The 21,805-nt window shown below is 41.9% G+C and overlaps 1 protein-coding gene across 7 annotated transcripts in view; it reads left to right on the top strand.

Annotated features, from left to right (window-relative positions):
* Positions 1-21,805, top strand: part of SNED1 (sushi, nidogen and EGF like domains 1) — a 335,409-nt gene that overhangs the window by 109,826 nt on the left and 203,778 nt on the right. For 5 of the 7 annotated variants that reach the window (XM_069727726.1, XM_069727730.1, XM_069727728.1 and 2 more), the window contains exons 8-13: positions 1,207-1,320; positions 5,433-5,546; positions 5,640-5,753; positions 6,481-6,594; positions 13,697-13,810; positions 16,548-16,661. In XM_069727726.1, coding sequence (XP_069583827.1) covers positions 1,207-1,320; positions 5,433-5,546; positions 5,640-5,753; positions 6,481-6,594; positions 13,697-13,810; positions 16,548-16,661 — 684 coding nt within the window. The remainder of the gene's footprint in view (positions 1-1,206; positions 1,321-5,432; positions 5,547-5,639; positions 5,754-6,480; positions 6,595-13,696; positions 13,811-16,547; positions 16,662-21,805) is intronic. The other 2 variants (XM_069727731.1, XM_069727729.1) reach the window with 1 other exon arrangement.

The raw sequence follows: 21,805 nt of genomic DNA, 5'->3' as shown, positions 1-21,805 counted from the left end.
GCATCTCCTGGCCTTTCCTAATGATGATAATGAACAAGCCATAACCCTAGCAGGCTAATGAAGGTCTGAAACTTTGGCCAACGTTATCTGAGCATACAAATCTCCAAGAGTGCGCAAACTTTTGCATTGGCCTATTTTCCTCTTTGTAATTTTTACACTGTAAAAGATGACAATATATATTTTTTGCCTAAAATACAAAGAAAATGTGTCATCTCTAACCTTAGGCCTTTTTGTCATCTTCAACTCGCTTAACTGTTAACAACAACAATAATTTTGACCAAGGGTGCCCAAACGTTTACATGCGACTGTATATAAAAAATTACTATATATATGTTGCATTTTTAATTGCTTTCTACAGGTTAAACTGCACCAAAATAAACTCATGAACATAAATCCCTAGCCTTGTCCATACGCTAACTAAACAGAACGGACCCTGGCTACTCATACATGGCTGAGGTAGGCCAATCTCGGTCAAACAAGACAGCAATTGTCCATAGCAACCACTGATACTTATGGTTCTCTGCACACTGCCTGTGCAGACTCTTCTTAAAGAGTAATTCTGGCCTGTCTCTCTCTTCGGCTCCAAGACACATCCAGTTTGGTCAGCTGCCCTTAGCTGACTGACTAATGAGAACAACTTGCCCGGTTATATGCTGGGCCAACCAGGTGATCTAATCAGAACCTGTAGGCTAGGCATGAACAAAGAGAAAGCAAAACTCCTCAGCATCAATCTCTTGTCACCCCAGAGATGGAGAGATCCTCTGTAAACTAATGAATGATAACTGTATCCAAAAATCTGATCAAATACATGAGAGCTAGTGAACGCAGCAGCATGCTGGACACACAGATCTCACATCTACCATGTATTCTTTTAACCACTTCAGGGATCAGAAACTGTGAAGTGGTTAAAAGAAGTAGCTTGCACAATGTCCACGTGGTTTATGCTATAAAGCTGCTCGCTAGTTGTAGTTCAAATTATAGAAAAAAGACGCCACAAAAACGACCACCAGACTGCCAGTGAAGACGTCTTTGTGTAGATGAACTCCTCGGGTCACCAGTGGAAATAAGGATGCTGTGTGCATATATCCTAAGGTTGTGACTTGTGTATTGATGTCTCGTTCTGCCAGAACAAAATAGACAAATGGCAATATTTCTGAAAGATTAAATCTCCCTTATCATAAACTTCTTTTCTAATGATGTTTTCAGAGATAAGACCCTGCTCTTCTTCTCCTTGTGTAAATGGAGGAATTTGTGAAGATTTTGGGACCGCATACCGTTGTCGATGCAGTGTAGGGTTCACAGGGGCAAATTGTGAAAGAGGTAAGCCTGCAGTACTTGGCGTACACGTACAAGTATTACAATTGAACTGTCAGTGTAGGAGGATATGTACTAAAGTACCAAAGTAAAATAAGATTAAATATTGCAAGCAGATCTGAAGATATATGAGTGAAGAGACCTGCTCCAATCTGTGAGTGTAATACCTATACCGCTATGTTAGAAGATGTCCTCTGGATAGATGTCAGTGAATAGCCATGGATTTCTCTGCACTAGGCTGCAATTAGATCTGAAGATGCACATCCAAAGAGTCCCGCTCCAATCTGTTAGTGTAATGGCTCTGTGTTGGGAGACGTCCTTACAATAAATATTAATAAATGTCGATGGATTTCTCCGATTTGTACTGGAAAGATAAAGCCAAAACCTGTGGTGCTATCAGTACTTAGCGTTCCGGCTCGTCACGCTGGATGAAATTTCCCATGATACAAAAAAAAAACATCCCTGGTATCAGGGATCCCTGAGGAAGGAGAATGTTATTCTCCGAAACGCGTAGGTTTAGAGACTTGCCTTTTTGCCCTTTGAGGAGTCTGTAGCTGGTGACATCACTACAGCATAGGGTGGCGGGGTTTTTTGTATCGTGAGAGGCTTCATTCACGTGACCAGTCGCAACTCAGTTCTGAAAGTACCACAGGTTTTTTGGCTTTATCCAGTACAGTTTGGGGAAATCACTGACTTCTGAATGTGCACTGACGGGTCTTCCTTTTAAATATGACGCATTCAAGTCATCTATGACATCTACCAACACAGAGCCTTAAGGCTAGGTTCACATCGCGTTAGGGCATTCTCTTTAACGGATCCGTTAAACAGATGCGCTAACGATGTGTCCCAAATTGTCTTATTTTTTGCGATCATGCTAACACATGCGTTAACGCATGGTTGCATTGCGTCAGCAATAGAGTTCAACGTTTGCTGTGTGTTCGCCGTAAGGTAACCGAAAACTCGGTAGTCCGCGTTCGAAGGTGTGTCACAAACTAACGGACCATCGCTAACACATGCCGATTTTGACATGCGCTAGGATGCGTTACGCTAATTGAAGTCTATGAGCGCAGTAACGGATGCGTTACATCGCGTTTGTGCCGCTTAGAAATGGATCCGTTAAACGGAATACCCTAACGCGATGTGAACCTAGCCTTACACGAACAGATTGGAGCGGGAGTCTTTGGACGTTCATCTTCAGATCTGATTGCAGCCTAGTGCAGAGAAATCCATGGCTATTCACTGACATCTATTCTGAGTACATCTTCCAACATAAAGGTATTATACCCACAGATTGGAGAGGGTCTCTTCGATCATATATCTTTAGGTCTGCTTACAATATTTAACCTCATTTCTCTTCATATCCTCCAATCCTGATTGTTCAGTTATTTTATTGAGCACGTAGGCAGTTTATGCTGTTGGTATGCTGCTTTCGTTTACCGAATATTCACATAGTGATAGCGCTGGTATATACACTTCAAGTATTATAACTGCCTATGGCAAATTCAGCAAGTATTTACCAGGGGATCTGCAAAAGAAATTGACGGTATATACATGGATTTCTGGTGCGGATGTTCATTACCTGAGTCTTATAGCTCTATACAAGGATTATTTGCATTCGGTTAAGCTATTGTGCAGATTTTTCTTGTGGGTAATTTTATCCTATGCATGTAAATGGATAAGAATTAAAAAAAAAAAAAAACAAAAAAAAACAAACTGAAATTTTAACCCTTTAGATGTCACTGCTAATAGGGCTTGTGGCATCTAAGTTGTTAGAAAAAAGAAATGGTGACTTTTTGTCATAGATTTAGTTTCCCTGCCATGCGTTTGCAGTTATTATGATAATCAGTGAGCCTTATACTAAAGCACTAGCTCTTTGGTCTGACATCTTTGTGCCCCTATTATGCCCTTTCATAGGATACAGCTAACAGGTGAATACACTGCAATACATAAGTATTGCCATGTATTGTACAATTGATCATTGTTCGAGTCTTCCAGAGGGATTAAAAAAGGTAAAAAAAACTATTTAAAAATCCCCAAAATATAGAAAAACACTAAAAATGACAAAAAAATGTTTTTTTTACAATATCTTACCTAAAAATATACTCCATAAAACATAAATATAATTGATATTGCTATGTTTGTAACAATCTGAACTAAAATATCAGGTCATGTATCCAAAGTGCTGAATTCATAAATCAAATATAAAATAATTTGTAAAGCAAAGAAACAAAAACTATATACATTTTATATTGCTGTATAAAAAAGTTAACATGTCATTTTTTCCACTCAGTAAATTAAATAAATTTAGAACCCAAAATGCCCCAAATTGCAGTATTTTTTTTCTACTCCAACCTCAAGGTATTTGGAACATTTTCAATACATTATATGGTATATTAATGGTGTCAAATGATCGCAAATATCAAACCCTCTTACAGCTACATCAATAAAAACAAATATGTGGCACTTCAAAAAGCAAGGATAAAAAATTAAATTAATAAAATATCTGTTTGTCAACAAGTTCTTTAGGAGTATGTTTATACATAGTGGGTTTTTTTTCACATGAAAAATGCAGACCGTAGTGAACAACCTGTGATTTTTTTATGTATTTTTCATGCATTTTTCTTAAAGGGTGAAAAACACATAAAAAAACACAGGAATTGGCATGTTTAAAAAAAAAATGTCCATCACATCTCAAAAGATGCAAGGGGAAAATGGCATCAAGACCTCTAGATGTGAGCAAGCCGTAAACCAGTATTGTAGCACAAAACTACTATGGCAAGCACAGTAAAGCCCCCTTCACACATCTGTATAATACTGGTACCGGAAAAAATGGTACCGTGTCATCAGTGTGTTCAATCAATGTGTCATCTGTTTTTTCCAGTACGGCTTAAGAAAAATACATTATACTGCTTCTCCTATACTTTGCATTGTTATACATGTACAGCACACAGATGACACGGCGATGCCATAGGTGCGCTGTGCAGGAAAAAAACGCACATGCCTCTGTGTGGTTTACACGGACACACGTTTTGGTCCATGCAAACACACGATCATGTACATAGCACCTTAAGCTATAATGAGTAGGTGAAAACACGGATGCCACCCATTCCTGAAAGTATGAAACTAATGCCTCATTCACACATCAGTATTTTTGATCAGGGAACCTGTATGTTGGGATCTCCATGCATGTACTGTGACACAGCCGCGACACATGTAGCTGATGCGCCGATCAGCCGGAGCGATCCATGTATCCGGGTTCCCTCTGCAGCTTATTCGGTAAGTGCTATATCTTGCCAAATAAGCTGGGACCCAAACAAATTTGCTCAACTCTAGTTTTTCACAAGTATCTTATTTGTGTGTGCCAGTTTTTGGTCCAAATTTAAATGCATAAAGTAAAAGGCCTCATCAAGGCATCAGTTGCTCTTATATGAGTGCTGTCCATGTTTATAACAGATAGGTACGAGTTCTAGCAAAGTCCATGGGATTGTTCAAATGTTCATGATTTTTTACTGACTGAGTGGCCCATGCAAAATTGAGACCTGTACAATATTGATCAAAGTCTGCAATGAAGTGGGTCTGATAAAAAAATATCGGAGAGGCCAATCGAGTGTTGTCCATTTTCACGGACTGATTGGAGTAGCTGGAGAAATCTTTTTTTCTCACCCAAGAAAAAATGATGAAACTTGCATCAAACTCTGTTGACATGCTTCTGAAACGCGTATGAAACTCGGATCAAAAATATTGATGAAAAAAATGGACGTCTGAATAAGGCCTAGGAGTTTCCATAAGTAAGAGAAAGCCTCTATCTTCTAGCAATATGCGGCGAATTAGTGAATATATTTGGCGCATCTTCAGGCTGCCTGGACTACGTATACATGGTTTAATTATTAGGCAGCATTAGTAAATGTGATAGCCAGATGGCGGTACAATGACCAATATTATGGCCCTAGATTATTACCCTGTTTTTCCTGCACCCCTAGTTGGCAGTCCTGATTAGTTAGTTGTCAGTAAGTCCCTTGCCTCTATATTACTGCATAAGTAGACACATTTGCTGTTTAGGCTGGGTGATAACCACTAAAGGCTTTGTATATGTGATTCTTATATTTCTCCCTTCCCAGAAATCAGACCTTGCTCCTCTGGACCCTGTTTGAATGGAGGGAGCTGTGTAGAGTTGGGTTTGAGTTACACCTGTTTTTGCTCATCATGGTTTACTGGAAAATTCTGTGAGAATAGTAAGTAGCTATGATTTAACAGTATGCTAGCATTATAGAACAAAAAAACTATCTCTACTCAACTAATAATATTATCAATGCCTGTGTTTCCAGAGATCCGACCGTGCTCTTCATCTCCATGTATGAATGGGGCAACCTGTGAAGATCTAGGGAATACCTACTCTTGCCTCTGTGCAACCGGATTTACTGGTCTGAACTGCGAGACAGGTGAGTGACGGGATAATATAGCTGTTTTAGTTATGAGAAAATGATGATTCAGTGGTCCTGATCTACCTTGAATCTTCATTCATTGATGCTATTATTCTTCAGTTCGTCTTGTAGTAAAAGTGCAATGTAAGATAGTATAGATGTTGCCAGTTAATAATGATAGCATCTCTAGTAAGGGCTAGTAAGTTTTTTTTCACGTATGAGAAAAAGCAAGACCAAGTTTCATCACTGATTTTCATCAGAGTTTCATTAGTTTGGTTTAATTTATATTAGTTTTTCACATATGTGAAAAAAAACCATTTCTCCACCTTCTCCTGCTAAACATCGCATTGAAATCGGACCACACTCAAATGGTATCTGAGTGCTGTCCGATTTTTTTTCACAGACCCAAAGACTTGCCAATTTTGATCTGACATCGAGATTAGACATGTCTTTTTGATTTTATGTGGAGCGAAAAATTACCCCATTCACTATTTTATATATATGAATACTATCAATGAAAATCATGGATAGACCTCGTACAAGAAAAGTAGATGTGTGAATTGGGCGAACGCTGTTTCTATATACACACGTGTGTGTATATACGCTTTTTTTATATACCCGCAGAATGCATTACCCTTGAATTGGACGTTTAAATTGCGACTACTTATTTATATTAAGACTCAGCACTTTGGATAATTTTGTATTTTTTTACCCCATTCTTTTGCCATTTCTTTTCTCCTACCAGAACTAAAGCCGTGCTCTTCCTCTCCGTGTCTTAATGGTGGCCTGTGTGAAAATGTAGGCTCTAGTTACAGCTGCTTGTGTCTGCAGAGATTCACTGGAAGAAGATGTGAGACAGGTGATGCACGCAATCTTTTGTTGTCACTATCACTTAGGCCTAAGGTGCGACCATACAGTATGATGGGGTAATGGCTGCACAATTTTATTTTATAATTTCTTGGCCATTGTCTGCCATGGGCGTGTCAAGTTTTGGCTCCTGGTGATCTATGGCCTCATTCAGACTCTGTGTCTAGTTCTACCTTCAATGTGGCATTCTTTTTTTGGGAGATGGGAGAAAGTTCCACAAAGTCAATTATCACTGCAGCCCTCCACCAGTTGGGCCTTTATGGCAGAATGGTCCGACGGAAGCCTCTCCTCAGTGCAAGACACATGAAAGCCCGCATAGAGATTGCTAAACAACACATGAAGGACTCCTAGACTATGGGAAATAAGATTCTCTGGTCTGATGAGACAAAGATAGACCTTTTTGGTGATAATTCTAAGTTGTATGTGTGGAGAAAACCAGGCACTGCTCATCACCTGCCCAACACAATCCCAACAGTGAACCATGGTGGTGGCAGCATCATGCTATGGGGGTGTTTTTCAGCTGCAGGGACAGGACGACTAGTTGTCATTGAAGGAATCATGAATGCGGCCAAGTACAGAGATATCCTGGATGAAAACCTCTTTCAGAGTGCTCTGGATTTCAGACTTGGCCTAAGGTTCACCCTCCAGCAAGACAATGACCCTAAGCACACAGCTAAAATAACAAAGGAGTGGCTTCAGAACAACTCTGTGACCTTTCTTGATTGGCCCAGCCAGAGCCCTGACCTAAACCCAATTGAACATCTCTGGAGAGACCTGAAAATGGCTGTCCACCAACGTTCACCATCCAACCTGACGGAACTGGAGAGGATCTGCAAGGAAGAATGGCAGAGGATCCCCAAATCCAGGTGTGAAAAACTTGTTGCATCATTCCCAAAAAGACTCATGGCTGTACTAGCTCAAAGGGTGCTTCTACTCAATATTGAGCAAAGGGTCTGTATACTTATGACCATGTGATATTTCAGTTTTTCTTTTTTAATAAATTTGAAAACATTTCTACATTTCTATTTTTTTTTTCAGTCAAGATTGTGTGCAGAGTGAACACTAATAAGAAAAAAAATGAACTTTTGAATTTACCAAATGGCTGCAATGAAACAAAAAGTTAAAAATTTAAAGGGGTCTGAATAATTTCTGTACCCACTGTTTATAAATATATTATTATTATTATTTATTTATATAGCACCATTAATTCCATGGTGCTGTACATGAGAAAGGGGTTACGTACAGAGTTATAGATATCGTTTACAGTAAATATATTTACAATGACAGACTGGTACAGAGGGGAGAGGACCCTGTCCTTGCGGACATACATTCTACATATACACACACACAGTGGGGGAAATAATGATTTGATCACTTGCTGATTTTGTAAGTTTGCCTGCTGACAAATACATGCTTTCTTGGACTTTTTTTTTAGAGAATATGAAACCACCAAAACTTTTTGCACTCATGGTTAGAGGTTGGGTTAAACCATTTATTGTCAAACTACTCTTGTTTTCTTTTTTTAAATCATAATGACAACCCAAAACATCCAAATGACCCTGATTAAATGTTCACATACCCTATTTCTTAATACCATGTGTTTCCCCCTCTAACATCAATGACGGCTTGAAATTTTTTGTGGTAGTTGTGGATGAGGTTCTTTATGCTCTCAGATGGTAAAGCTGCCCCCTCTTCTTGGCCAAAGTCCCCAGTTCCTGTAAATTCCTGGAATGTCTAACATGAGCTGCGCGTTTGAGATCTCCATAGAGTGGCTCAATGTTATTGAGGTCAGGAGACTGAGATGGCCACTCCAGAACCTTCTCTTTGTTCTGCTGTACCCGACAGGTTGACTTGGCCATGTGTTTTGGATCATTGTCATGTTGGAACGTCCAAGTATGTCCCATGCGCAGCTTCCGGGCTGATTGCAAATTTGCCTCCAGAATTTGCTGATAATGTGCTGCATTCATCTTTTCTTCAACTTTGACCAAGTTTCCTGTGCCTTTGTAGCTCCACCTCTGTGCTGTACAGTAGGTATAGTGTTTCTTTCGTCATAGGCCTTGTTGACCTCTCTCCAAATGTAACGTTTATGGTTGAGGTCAAAAATTTAAATTTTTTTTATTGCATATTATAAGCAAGATACTTTGTGGCATTTGTGCAGTCATGGCTTTCTTCTGGCGACTCTGCTATTCAGCCCATTTTTCTTCAAGTGCTTTGTTCATCTTGAAACTGCCACACCGCTCGTTTTTAGAGAGTCCTATATTTCAGCTGATGTTGTTTGTGGTTTTTCTTTGCCTCCCGAACAATTTTCCTGGCAGTTGTGGATGACATTTTTGTTGATCTACCTGACCGTGGTTTTGTTTTTACAGAGCCCCTGATTTTCTATTTGTTAATCACAGTTTGAATGCTGCTGACTGCCAGTATCAATTCCTTGGATATCTTTTTATATCACTTTTCTGTTTTATACAGTTCAACTACCTTTTCCCGTAGATCCGTTGACAATTCTTTTGCTTTCCCTATGACTCACAATCCAGAAACGTCAGTGGATGGATGAAAGATACAAGAGTCTGTCTGGTCCCAGAAACTCACTCAGCTTTTATACACACACTGCTTACAAGCAAACAGGTCACAGGTGAGGATGTTACCTTTAGTAGCCATTCAAACCCATTTGTGTCAACTTCTGTGCATGTTATCAGGCCAAAATCACCTGGGTTTGTGAACTTTTGATCAGGATCATTTGGATGTTTTGGGTTGTCATTATGATTTAAAAAGAGAAAACACAGTAGTTTGGTAATAAATGGCTTCACCCATCCACTAACCATGTGTGGAGAAAAAGTTTTGGTGTTATCATTCATATTTTCTGAAAAAAGGCCAAGAAAGCAAAAATTCTGCCGGGGTATGTAAACTTTTGAGCACAACTGTGTGTATATATGTATATAAACTACCTTCTCACCCCCCCTTCTCGGGTCCTCTACCAGAGTTCGAGGTTCTGCGCAGGATCTTAATTGTTCCCAGCATTGCTCTTTTCTGGATAGAGAGTTCAGATGTTGCTCCTGGGATCTGTTATAGCCATATTTCCAACTTGCGGGTCACTGCTCCAAGTGCTCCTATCACCACTTGAATCACTTTTCACCTTCCACATCTTCTCCAGTTCTCCTTTGAGGCCCTGGTATTTCTCCAGCTTCTCATATTCTTTCTTTCTGAGGTTGCTGTCACTCTTCAATGCCACATCTATTATCATTGCTGCTGTCTACTGATCCTTGTCTACTATCACAATGTCTGGTTGGTTAGCCAACACCTGCTTATCCATCTGGATCTTGAAGTACCACAGGATTCATTCTCCATCACTTTTTCTGGGGTCTCCCACCTGGACTTAGCCCATTTGCTGTGCAGATGTTTCTGTATACAATTCCCACTACTTGGTTGTGGCGTTCGGTATACGCTGTTCCTGCTTGCATTTTGCATCCTGCCACTATATGTACGACTGTTTCTGAGGTTTCTTTGCATAGTCTGCACCTTGGGTCTTGTCTTGTGTTGTAGATTCTTGCTTCTATGGATCTGTTGCTTAGTGCTTGCTCTTGTGCTGCTATGAATAGTGCCTCTGTGCTGTCTCGGAGTCCAGCTTTCTCCAGCCATTGGTAGGATTTCTTTCTGTCAGCCACCTCCGCTATCTGTTGATGGTACATCCCATGCAGCGGCTTGTCTTGTCGCTGTTCTTCCTTCCAGATCTGTTGTTGTTGCTATCTTAGGCTTTCTCCCAGCATTTCATCTTTTGGTGCCATTTTTCTGATGAATTCCTGGATACTGGCTTTATCTGTGATGGTGGCTTGGATGCTTATCAAGCCTCAACCACCCTCCTTTCTGTTGGTATACAATTTTTGAATGCTAGACTTAGGGTGGAGACCTCCATGCATTGTAAGGAGCTTTCATGTCTTCACATCTGCAGCTTCCATCTCTTCTTTGTGCCAGCACAACTATGCCAGCAGGGTATCTGATAACTGGCAGGGCATATGTATTGATGATGTAGATTTTATTCTTCCCATTCAGCTTGCTCTTCAGGACTTGAAATACCCTTTGATGGTATTTGGATGGTGCTGCTTTCCTTGCCTCCTCATCATGGTTACCGTATCCCTGTGGGATGCCGAGATCCTTTTAGCATGTCTGTGCCCTGCTGGTAATACCACTCCATCAGTCTTGACTACCTTGCCTCTTTGATACCAACCAGCCGCACTTCTTCAGTCCGAAGGACATCCCGATGTTTTTGCTGTAGATCCTTGTCAGGTGGATCAGTGAATTGATGTTCGTTTTTTGCATACAGCTTGATGTCATCCATGTAGAGGAGGCGGCTGATGGTGCTTCCACTCTTGAACTTGTTTCCATAGCCAGACTCTGTAATTATTTGACAGAGGGGGTTCAAATCTATGAAGAACAGCAATGGGCACAGTGCATCACCTTTTGTATATGCTGCATTTGATGGTCACTTGTGCTAGTTGTCTGACTTCCAGTGCTGTTCTCCATAGCCCCATTGAGTTTCTGAGGAAGGTTCTTAATTTCCTGTTGACACTGTAGAGAGCCAAGCATTCACAGATCCATGTATGTGGCATTGAGTCATAGGCTTTCCTGTAGTCAATCCATGCTGTGCTGAGATTGGTCTGTCTGGATCTTGAGTCTTGAGCGACTGCTCTATCTACTAGGAGCTGATGCTTAGAGCCTCTGGTGTTGGTCCCTATGCCTTTCTGAGCTGGATTCATGTACTGGTCCATATGGTTCTGTAGCTTGGTGGCTATGATGCCTGACAGGAGTTTCCATGTTTTTGTAAGGTAGGTTATTGGGCGGTAGTTGGATGTAACTGTTCCTTTGTGAAGATCCTTCACGATCAGCACTGTTCTTCCTTGTGTTAGCCAAGCTGGGTGGTGGCCTGCTTCTAGCAGTTGATTCATCTGCTTTGCCATGCGATCATGTACCGCTCTCATTTTTTTTCATCAGTAGGTGTGGATCATGTCTGGGCCAGGTGCTGTCCAGCTCTTCATGTTCTTGACCCGCTAGTGGATGTCTGCTTCTGTAATGGTGACTGGTTCTTTCTCTAGGTGGTTGCTGTGTTTCATTCTCAGATCTTGCAGCCACATTGCACTGGTGTTGTGTGTTTTTCCTTCTCCCATATGTGCCTCCAGTATTGTTCAGTCGCTGCTATTGATGGAGTTGCTGCCTTTGTGCTGTTACTCTGTAGTTGAGAGTACACCTTGGAGGATTTTTTGGAGAAGAGGGCATTTATCTTCTTGGCTTCAGCTTCTCTAGTGTATAGCAGTCTCTACAGATTCAGTTGAGCTCAGTTCTATGTTTCTATATATGGAGTCATGGCTGAAAACCCCCCAAAATGGGCCAGAGAAAACTGTTGACACCTTCAACTTAATATTTGGTTGCACACCCTTTGGAATAAATTACCACAATCAATGTTTTCCTGTAACTATCAACAAGCTTCTTACACCTCTCAGCTGGAATTTTGGACCACTCTTTTGCTAACTGCTCCAGGTCTCTCATATTTGAAAGCTGGCTTCATCCATTTCTGGGTGCTTCTTGAATTATTATTGAGGTCATTGTCCTTCTGGAAGGCCCACGACCTAGGACGCAAGCCCAGCTTTCTGACACTGGGCACTAAGTTGCAACCCAAACACCTTTGATAATCTTCAGTTTTCATGATACCTTGCACACAGTCAAGGCAGCCAGTGCGAGTGGCAGCAAAACAACCCTAAAACATCTTTAAACCTCCACCATTTGACTGTAGGTACTGTATTCTTTGTTGGCCTCATTTTCGGTACACAGTAGAATTATGTGCTTTATCAAAAAGCTCTATCATGGTCTCATGTGTCCACAAGACACTTTCCTAAAAGGATTTTGGCTTATTCACCTACATCTTGGCAAACTGCAATGTAGCTTTTTTTATCTATGCGTGAGCAGTTTTCCCGGGTCTCTTGCCATAGCATTTCATTTCATTCAAATGTCGAAGGATAGTTCACGCTGATACTGATGCACCCTGTGCCTGCAGTACAGCTTGAATTTCTATTGAACTTGATTGGGACCTCTTATCCACAATGTGGACTATCCTGCGTTGTAAACTTTAATCAATTTTTCTCTGCCGTCCACGTCTAGGGAGATTAGCTACAGTGCCATTTTTCTGTAAACTTCTTGATTTTGTTGCGCACCGTGGACAAAGCAACGTTAAGCTCTCTGGAAATGGGCTTGTAACCTTGAGATTGTTGATATTTTTGAACAATTTTGGATCTCAAGTCCTCAGACAGTTCTTTTCTACTCTCTGTTCTCCATGCTTAATGTGGCACTCAATGACACACAAAGATTGAGTCAACTTCTCGACTTTTTATCTGGTTTCAGGTGTGATTTTCATATTGCCCACACCTGTTACTTGCCGCAGGTGAGTTTGAACGAGCATCTCATGCTTGAAACAAAGTTGTTTACCCACGATTTTGGAAAGGTGCCAGCAATTTTGTCTGGCCCATTTTTGGGGTTTTGTGTGAAATTATTTCCAATTTGCCTTTTTTTCTTGGTGGTGTTCTAATACGCACACAAAAAAAACATGTGTATAACAAATCATGTGTAATTGCAATAATTTTCTGGGAGAAATACTTCAGTTTGTGGAATAATTTCAAGGTTGCCAACACTTTCGGCCATGATTTTATATACAGTAGCATGTAAATGTTTGGGCACCCCTGTTATTATGAACAGAGGATGTCTTCTACAAAATTGGCCGTGTATCAAATACTAATTTTCCCCACTGTATGTCTATATATATTTTTTTTTACTAAAATAACAAATGCATGCAAAGGATAAGATATCTTTAATTGGAATAATTTGTGCCATTTTCTTGATCTTTTTATATGATTAGAGTTTTATTTTAGGCTTAAATATTATGCATAAAATGTGCCCCAATTGTGACTTTATATGTGTTATTTTTACTATAAATGGCAGTTTACTGAACATGTTGTTATTTTTCCTGATGCATACAGTTAGGAACAGCTAAAATTATCTAGTTTTTTTGGGTTGATATCGGCCTCTATAATGTTGTCTTTTTGCTTTTCGCCCAGAGATCAGGCCATGCTTCTCTGATCCGTGTCTCAATGGTGGTACATGTGAAGAGGATGGAAATCACTACATCTGTTTGTGCAGGCAGGGCTTCATAGGGAAACACTGTGAGACAGGTAACATTCACATTTGCAGTGTCTGTGTTGCATAAGTTTCTCTTATTTATGTAATATCTTCACAGTTCTGGGCGTAGTTCACATAATGTTTTTTTATTCACATCACCATTTGCCTTACGCTACTTTCACACTAGCGTTGTTTGCTGTACGTCACAATGCGTCGTTTTGGAGAAAAAAACGCATCCTGCAAATGTGCCCGCATGATTAGTTTTTTCTCCATAGACTTGCATTAGCGACGCATTATGACGTATGGCCACACGTCGCATCCATCGTGCGACGGATGCGTCGTGTTTTGGTGGACCCTCGGCACAAAAAAACGTTACATGTAACTTTTTTGTGTGTCGAGTCCGCCATTTTCAACTACGCATGTGTGGCCGAAACTCCGCCCCCTCCTCCCCGGAACTCACAATGTGCACCAGATGCGTTGTAAAACTGCATCCGCTGCCCACGTTGTGCTACATTAACACACTGTTCGTCGGGCCGACGGTTTGCAACGGCCCGTACCGACGGACTAGTGTGAAAGTAGCCTTATTTGAAACTCAGGGTTTAAGAAAGAGAACCAGTTATATTATGTCATAAATTTATAGTGTGGTGTGTGGGTGACATGTTTTAGCCGAAAGAAGGACTGAACAGATTGATATATTGGTTTGTGAAAAAAATTCCGTAATTTGCACTCCCCTTAGGGTAATATGTGCACGCCGTCGCTTTCAGTCTGATTCCGCTATGAAATCCACCTGAGAAAAGCGCTAACTAAACTCCCAAAAGAATGAAAATGCATTTCTGTGTAGAAACGACTTGCTGTTCGTACATTCAGTCTTTTGAGCGTCCTTTGACCTCTTTAAGTTTCCGCTCTGAAGTTTCTTACATAGAAGTCAATGGGAAGGCTTAAAAGATGCCCAGGTATGTCTTAAGCATGTCGCCATCGTATTGGCTTGAAAACAGTTTCTTCATTCTTCACTCAATGAAGTTTAAAAAAATGACTAAAAACACCAGTAAAAAAGATGCTTTAATTATGGTCAAAAAATGCTCAAAAAAACCAAGTTGCTGTCAAAAACGTTGAAATCGTGCCCAAGGAACGACAAAAAAAGACTCAAGAAAATAGCATCAGTTTCCTAGAGTGGCTTTCTCTTCAAAAACTCTGTGAGTACGCCTGTCCTGAAAACACATCATGTGCACATAGACTTAGGATAACACTTGAGGAGCATCTTTTCTCATAGTCCTGCATTGTACCACTGCTATTATTCCTCCTGTAAACTTATCAATAAATTGAGAACTTTGTGTTCCCATCCCCCTGGTCAATGGTGCGTGTCCCTATACATTCTGTCAGTGCATTTAGTGATCCCAGGGTATAAGGGCGCACACTGTTGACCAAGGGAATGGTAACTTCCCAGTTTCCAGTGGTACTCTCCCCAGTGAAAGTCTCTGGCATTTTGTGTGAACTGGCTGCTCATTGTACAGTATATTATATGCATATATTTTGGGCTTAAAGGGAATCTGTCACCTCAATTTTGCCCTATAAACTGAGGCCACCGGCATCAGGGGCTTATCTACAGCATTCTTTAGTGCTGTAGATAAGCCCCCGATGTAACCTGAAAGATAAGAAAAACACATTAGATTATACAGTACTCACCCAGGGGCGGTCCTGGTATGATGACGTCCTCTTCTTTGCTTCCTGTCGCTGCTCCTGCGCAGGCATAGTTTTCTGACCTGTTGAGGGCAGCGTAAAGTACTGCAGTGCGCAGGCGCCGGGTCTCTCTGACCTTTCCCGGCACCTGCACACTGCAGTACTTTGCTCTGCCCTCAACAGGTCAGAAAAGTACGCCTACGCAGGAAGCAAAGAAGAGGATGTAATCGTATGAAGATGGGAGGCACCGGACTGCGACTCCCATCGGACCAGGACCGCCCCTGGGTGAGTATAATATAACCTGTTTTTCTTATCTTTCAGGTTACATCGGGGGCTTATCTACAGCATTATAGAATGCTGTAGATAAGCCCCTGATGGCAGTGGCCTCAGTTTATAAGGCAAAATTGAGGTGACAGATTCCCTTTAACATTTTTTTTTACATGTAGGTTTTGTAAATTTTGTACCATTTGGCTTCTATGGCCTTTGAGTCACGCTATGTATTGCTGGCTGCAGAATCAATTACCTGAGAATCCATCATTGAACTCTTTCTGATGGGAGATGTTCTTTTATCTTGCCTTACTCAGCGGAGCTATGACCATTGACTACATCAAAGTTGAGCTGAACTTTGTGGTCATGAAGCAGCTTAGAGGAGCTTAGAAAAATACAGAACAAAAGAATTGCAGACTGTGAGCCCTCGCGGGCAGGGTCCTCCCTCCTTATGTACTCGTGTGCCTTGTTATCTGCTCATGTTTAATGTATTTGTCTATATTTGCCCCGTATTCACATGTAAAGCGCCATGGAATAAATGGCGCTATAAAAATGTATAATAATAAAAATAATAATAATTGCAAGCAAACTGTCAGAAGAGCTCCCTGACAAATTCTCAGCTTCTTCAGCAGCCAGCAATGTGCAGAGAAACAACATTTCTGTAAAAGACAAATTGTGCAAAAGTTTTAGCGAAACTCAAATGCAAAATTATTTTAGCCCAAAATACCGTACATGTATTGAAGTAAAAAAAATGTTCCCTACCTCTGTCCTCATCCTTCAATATAAGGATTTCAACTTTTCTCATCCTGTGTATATATAACTCTGTTTCCGTGTTTTTGTTTTCAGAGGTTAGACCTTGTTACTCAACGCCTTGCTTGAATGGTGGGACCTGTACAGACATAGCGGCTAGTTACAAATGTCTGTGTAGTCCGAAATTTACAGGCAGAAACTGTGAGACAGGTGCGTATTTAAATTGTTTTTAAGCATTGGTGGAGAATTACCAAAATTGAATGTGCCAGAAGTCTGACTCCATTTTGCACCAAAACTAAGGCTACTTTTACACTAGCATCGGTACGGGGCCATCGCCATGTGTCGGGCCGACGTACCAGCGCAAACTGCGAACAAAAAGAACAACGGGGGCAGCGGATGCAGTTTTACAACGCATCCGCTGCCCCATTGTAAGGTCTGGGGAGGAGGGGGCGGAGTTGCGGCCGCACATGCGCGGTCAGAAATGGCAGACTAGACGCACAAAAAAGTTACATGTAACGTTTTTATTGTGCCGACGGTGCGCCAAAACACGACTCTTCCGTCGCACGACTGATGCGACGTGTGGCAATACATCGCAATGCAACGCTAATGCAAGTCTATGGAGAAAAAACGCATCCTGTGGGCACATTTGCAGGATGCGTTTTTTCTCCAAAAGGACGCATTGCGACGTACAGCAAACAACGCTAGTGTGAATGTAGCCTAAGTTGGCATATATGTCACATGCTCTGCCAATTCATAAATCTTTCCCTTTAGGTCACATTGTTAGAAATGGCCATGTTTAAAATGGTTTAATAGGTAAATAGACTTCATAGTGCCCAACGGGTGCCCAGTTTCCAGAGCGTAAGCGTATGTTTGCACACTGCATTTTTTGCAGCATTTTTCTCAATCTGAAAAATAGACTGTGTTCGCAGGTAATATGCTGCATATACTTGTATGTCACATGTTTTTGATACAGGTTTTTTTATGCATTTTTTATATTCATTCAATCTAATGTATAAAAAATTCAACAAAAGCTCTGAAAAAACTCTAAAAAATCAACCGCAGTTCAAAAAAATGCAAGGGAAAAAAAGCATTGTGTGAATGAGATTTTAAAAATCTCATTCATTCTGCTCCTACTATAAAATACTGCATGTTTTCTACATGGAAAAACCCATGGCAAAAAAGGTTACGTGAACTAATAAACTTACATTTCTCAAGCGACTTTTCATGTTTGTTAGTGTTTTTTTGTCAGGTTTGCATAGACAAATATACATAACTAGATGGTGGCCCGATTCTAACGTATCGGGTATTCTAGAATATGTAGGTAGTATATAGCACAGGCTACGTACTATATTGCACAGTGACGTAGTATATAACACAACCGACGTAGTATATAACATAGCTACGTAGTATATAAGAGAGCTACGTAGTATGTAACACAGCGTACGTAGTATATAGCAGAGGTATGTAGTATATAACACAGCCACGTAGTATATAACATAGCCACGTAGTATATTGTAGAGCCACATAGTATACTGCACAGCCACATAGTATATAACACAGTCACATAGTGTATTGCACAGCTACGTAGTGTATTGCACAGCTATGTACAGGGGCGGGATGGGCCATGGGGCAGAGGGGCAATTGCCCCCTGGGCTGGTCTCCTAGTTGCAGCTTTGGGCCGTTCAGCCAAATATTACTTTAGAAGCCGCACTGTACCTTTATATGCTCTTCCCAACAAGCAGCATCATGCTGATTGGTGGAGCAGAGGTCACTCAAGGGTGCAATGTCCTTCCAGCTCTCTGATTGGTGGAAAAGCCGTCCCTAGAGGCTGTACTGTATTTTTCCTGCTCAGTGTGTGCTCCCTTACCAATCGGAGAGCAGGATGCAGACAGTGCAGCCCTGCTGAGGAGGCGCCGGCTGCCCCACACACCATGTGTAAAAACCTTCATGCAGAAGTGTGAGTAGCTGCAGGCAATCATGGAGGCTTCTGGTAAGGTGTCTCTTTGATTCTTAGTTGTTTGGGGGATGCATGATTGAAACTCAGCTCGAGGGGAGCTATTGGGGTACATATCTGTGGGGCAGGCAGAAATAGGAGTGGAATTTTCTGGATGTCTCATTCTGTGTGATTAAATGCAGTCTCAAGTCCACAATTCAGTGTATTCCTTTGTATGTTTGTGTGCGTGGTGACATGTGTATGTGTACATGCGTGTTATTGGTGAAGTGTGTATCCGTATATGTGGTAAAATGTGTGAGTATATGTGGTGATATGTGTACATGTGCGTCTGTGTGTGCGAACTGTGTATATTCGCAACCATGTACGTGGTGATATGTGTGCGTGGTGACCTGTGTGTATGAGTGTGTACATAGTGACATGCGTGTGTATGTGGTGATGTGGGTGTGAATGTGTACGTGGTGATGTGGGTGTGTATGAGTGTGTGCATGGTGACCTGTGTGTGTATGTGGTGACGTATGTATCAGTGTGTATATATGGTGACATGAGTGGGTACGTGGTGACCTGTGTGTGTATGAGTGTGTACATGGTGATTTGTGTGTATGAGTGGGTACGTGGTGACCTGTGTGTGTATGCGGTGACCTGAGTGTGTACGTGGTGACCTGTGTGTGTATGAGTGTGTACGTGGTGACATGACTGTGTACGTAGTGACCTGTGTGTGTATGAGTGTGTACGTGGTGATCTGTGTGTGTACTTTGGGACATGAGTGTGTACGTGGTGACCTGTGTGTGTATGAGTGTACGTGGTAACCTGAGTGTGTATGAGTGTATACGTTGTGACATGAGTGTGTACGTGGAGACCTGTGTGTGTATGAGTGTACGTGGTGATCTGAGTGTGTATGAGTGTATACGTTGTGACATGAGTGTGTACGTAATGACCGGTGTGTGTATGAGTGTACGTGGTGACCTGTGTGTGTATGAGTGTATACGTTGTGACATGAGTGTGTACGTGGTGACCTGTGTGTGTATGAGTGTGTACGTGGTGATCTGTGTGTGTACGTTGTGACATGAGTGTGTACGTGGTGACCTGAGTGTGTATGAGTGTATACGTTGTGACATGAGTGTGTACGTGGTGACCTGTGTGTGTATGAGTGTATACGTGGTGATCTGTGTGTGTACGTTGTGACATGAGTGTGTATGAGTGTACGTGGTGACCTGAGTGTGTATGAGTGTATACGTTGTGACATGAGTGTGTACGTGGTGACCTGTGTGTGTATGAGTGTACGTGTTTACCTGTGTGTATGAGTGTATACGTTGTGACATGAGTGTGTATGTGGTGACCTGTGTGTGTATGAGTGTATACGTTGTGACATGAGTGTGTACGTGGTGACCTGTGTGTATGAGTGTATACGTTGTGACATGAGTGTGCACGTGGTGACCTGTGTGTGTATGAGTGTATACGTTGTGACATAAGTGTGTACGTGGTGACCTGTGTGTGTATGAATGTGTACGTGGTGATCTGTTTGTGTACGTTGTGACATGAGTGTGTACGTGGAGACCTGTGTGTGTATGAGTGTACGTGGTGACCTGAGTGTGTATGAGTGTATACGTTGTGACATGAGTGTGTACGTGGTGACCTGTGTGTGTATGAGTGTATACGTTGTGACATGAGTGGGTACGTGGAGACCTGTGTGTGTATGAGTGTACGTAGTGACCTGTGTGTGTATGAGTGTATACGTTGTGACAGGAGTGTGTATGTGAAGATCTGTGTGTGTATGAGTGTACGTAGTGACCTGTGTGTGTATGAGTGTATACGTTGTGACATGAGTGTGTACGTGGTGACCTGTGTGTGTATGAGTGTGTACGTGGTGATCTGTTTGTGTATGTTATGAAATGAGTGTGTACGTGGTGACCTGTGTGTGTATGAGTGTGTACGTGGTGACATAACTGTGTACGTGGTGACCTGTGTGTGTATGAGTGTGTACGTGGTGACCTGTGTGTGTATGAGTTTGTATGTTGTGACACGAGTGTGTATGTGGAGACCTGTGTGTGTATGAGTGTACGTGGTGACCTGTGTGTGTATGAGTGTATACGTTGTGACATGAGTGTGTGCGTTGTGACCTGTGTGTATGAGTGTGTACGTGGTGATCTGTGTGTGTACGTTGTGACATGAGTGTGTACGTGGAGACCTGTGTGTGTATGAGTGTACGTGGTGACCTGAGTGTGTATGAGTGTATACGTTGTGACATGAGTGTGTATGTGGAGACCTGTGTGTGTATGAGTGTACGTGGTGACCTGTGTGTGGATGAGTGTACGTGGTGACCTGTGTGTGTATGAGTGTACGTGGTGACCTGTGTGTGTATGAGTGTATACGTTGTGACATGAGTGTGTACGTGGTAACCTGTGTGTGTATGAGTGTATACGTTGTGACATGAGTGTGTACGTGGTAACCTGTGTGTGTATGAGTGTGTACGTTGTGACATGAGTGTGTACGTGGTGACCTGTGTGTGTATGAGTGTACGTGGTGACCTGTGCCATCACTCTGTATACTCAGAGCGGTGACTGAACCCGCGCCGGCGCTTCTCCCACCCCGTGACTGAAACCCGAACGCTGGAGGGGAAAAAAAAATAATTTTCTCCCACACAGTGTTCGGCTAAGGCTACTTTCACACATCAGGTTTTTGCTTTCAGGCACAATCCGTCAACTGTTGAAAAAAACGGATCTGTCGCAAATTGTGAAAAACTGATGCGACAGATCTGGGGTTTTTTTTGCCGGATCCTTCTAGGTGATCCGGGATCCTAAGCCATCCGTCGCAATCCATCGCTAATACAAGTGTATGAGAAAAAAACTGATCCGGTGGCAATTGTTGCCAGATCCGTTTTTTTCAAAATTCGCCGGATTGTTCCTGACGCCAAAACACTTATGTGTGAAAGTAGCCTAAGTGTGGGCACTGGGCAGATTAGTAACACTATTAATATGCAGATAATTCCCATAGCTGTAGGTTAAGAGTGTTTTTCTGCAGTCAGGCTATGTTTGCGCAGTCAGGAATCCCTGACCTTTGGACGCAGCGGGGACCCCACTCCACCCAAAGCGCCGCCCACTGTTGTACGCACGGTAATTCCGGATGTGTTCATTGAACAAATGCGGAATCACCTCATCGTATTCATAGACTGTGTTATTTATCTTGCGGAGACTGAGCGTCTCCACAAGATAAATAGACATGCTGCGGTCTATAAAGACGCGCCGCATGTCCGGTTATGCAGGGCTGCCGGATGCAGCCCTGCACGCATAGTGGAGATGGGATTTCATAAAATCCCCTCCACTATGCTGTAACATCTGGACACTCCGGATTGGACGCTGCTGCTGTACGCAGCGTCCAATCCGCAGCAAAAACTGAAGAAATC

The sequence above is a fragment of the Ranitomeya imitator genome, chromosome 5 (assembly GCF_032444005.1).
Source record: "Ranitomeya imitator isolate aRanImi1 chromosome 5, aRanImi1.pri, whole genome shotgun sequence".
NCBI classification, from domain to species: Eukaryota; Metazoa; Chordata; class Amphibia; order Anura; family Dendrobatidae; genus Ranitomeya; species Ranitomeya imitator.
Note: the sequence above shows the minus strand (reverse complement) of the source record. Positions and strands in the feature narration are given on the sequence as shown.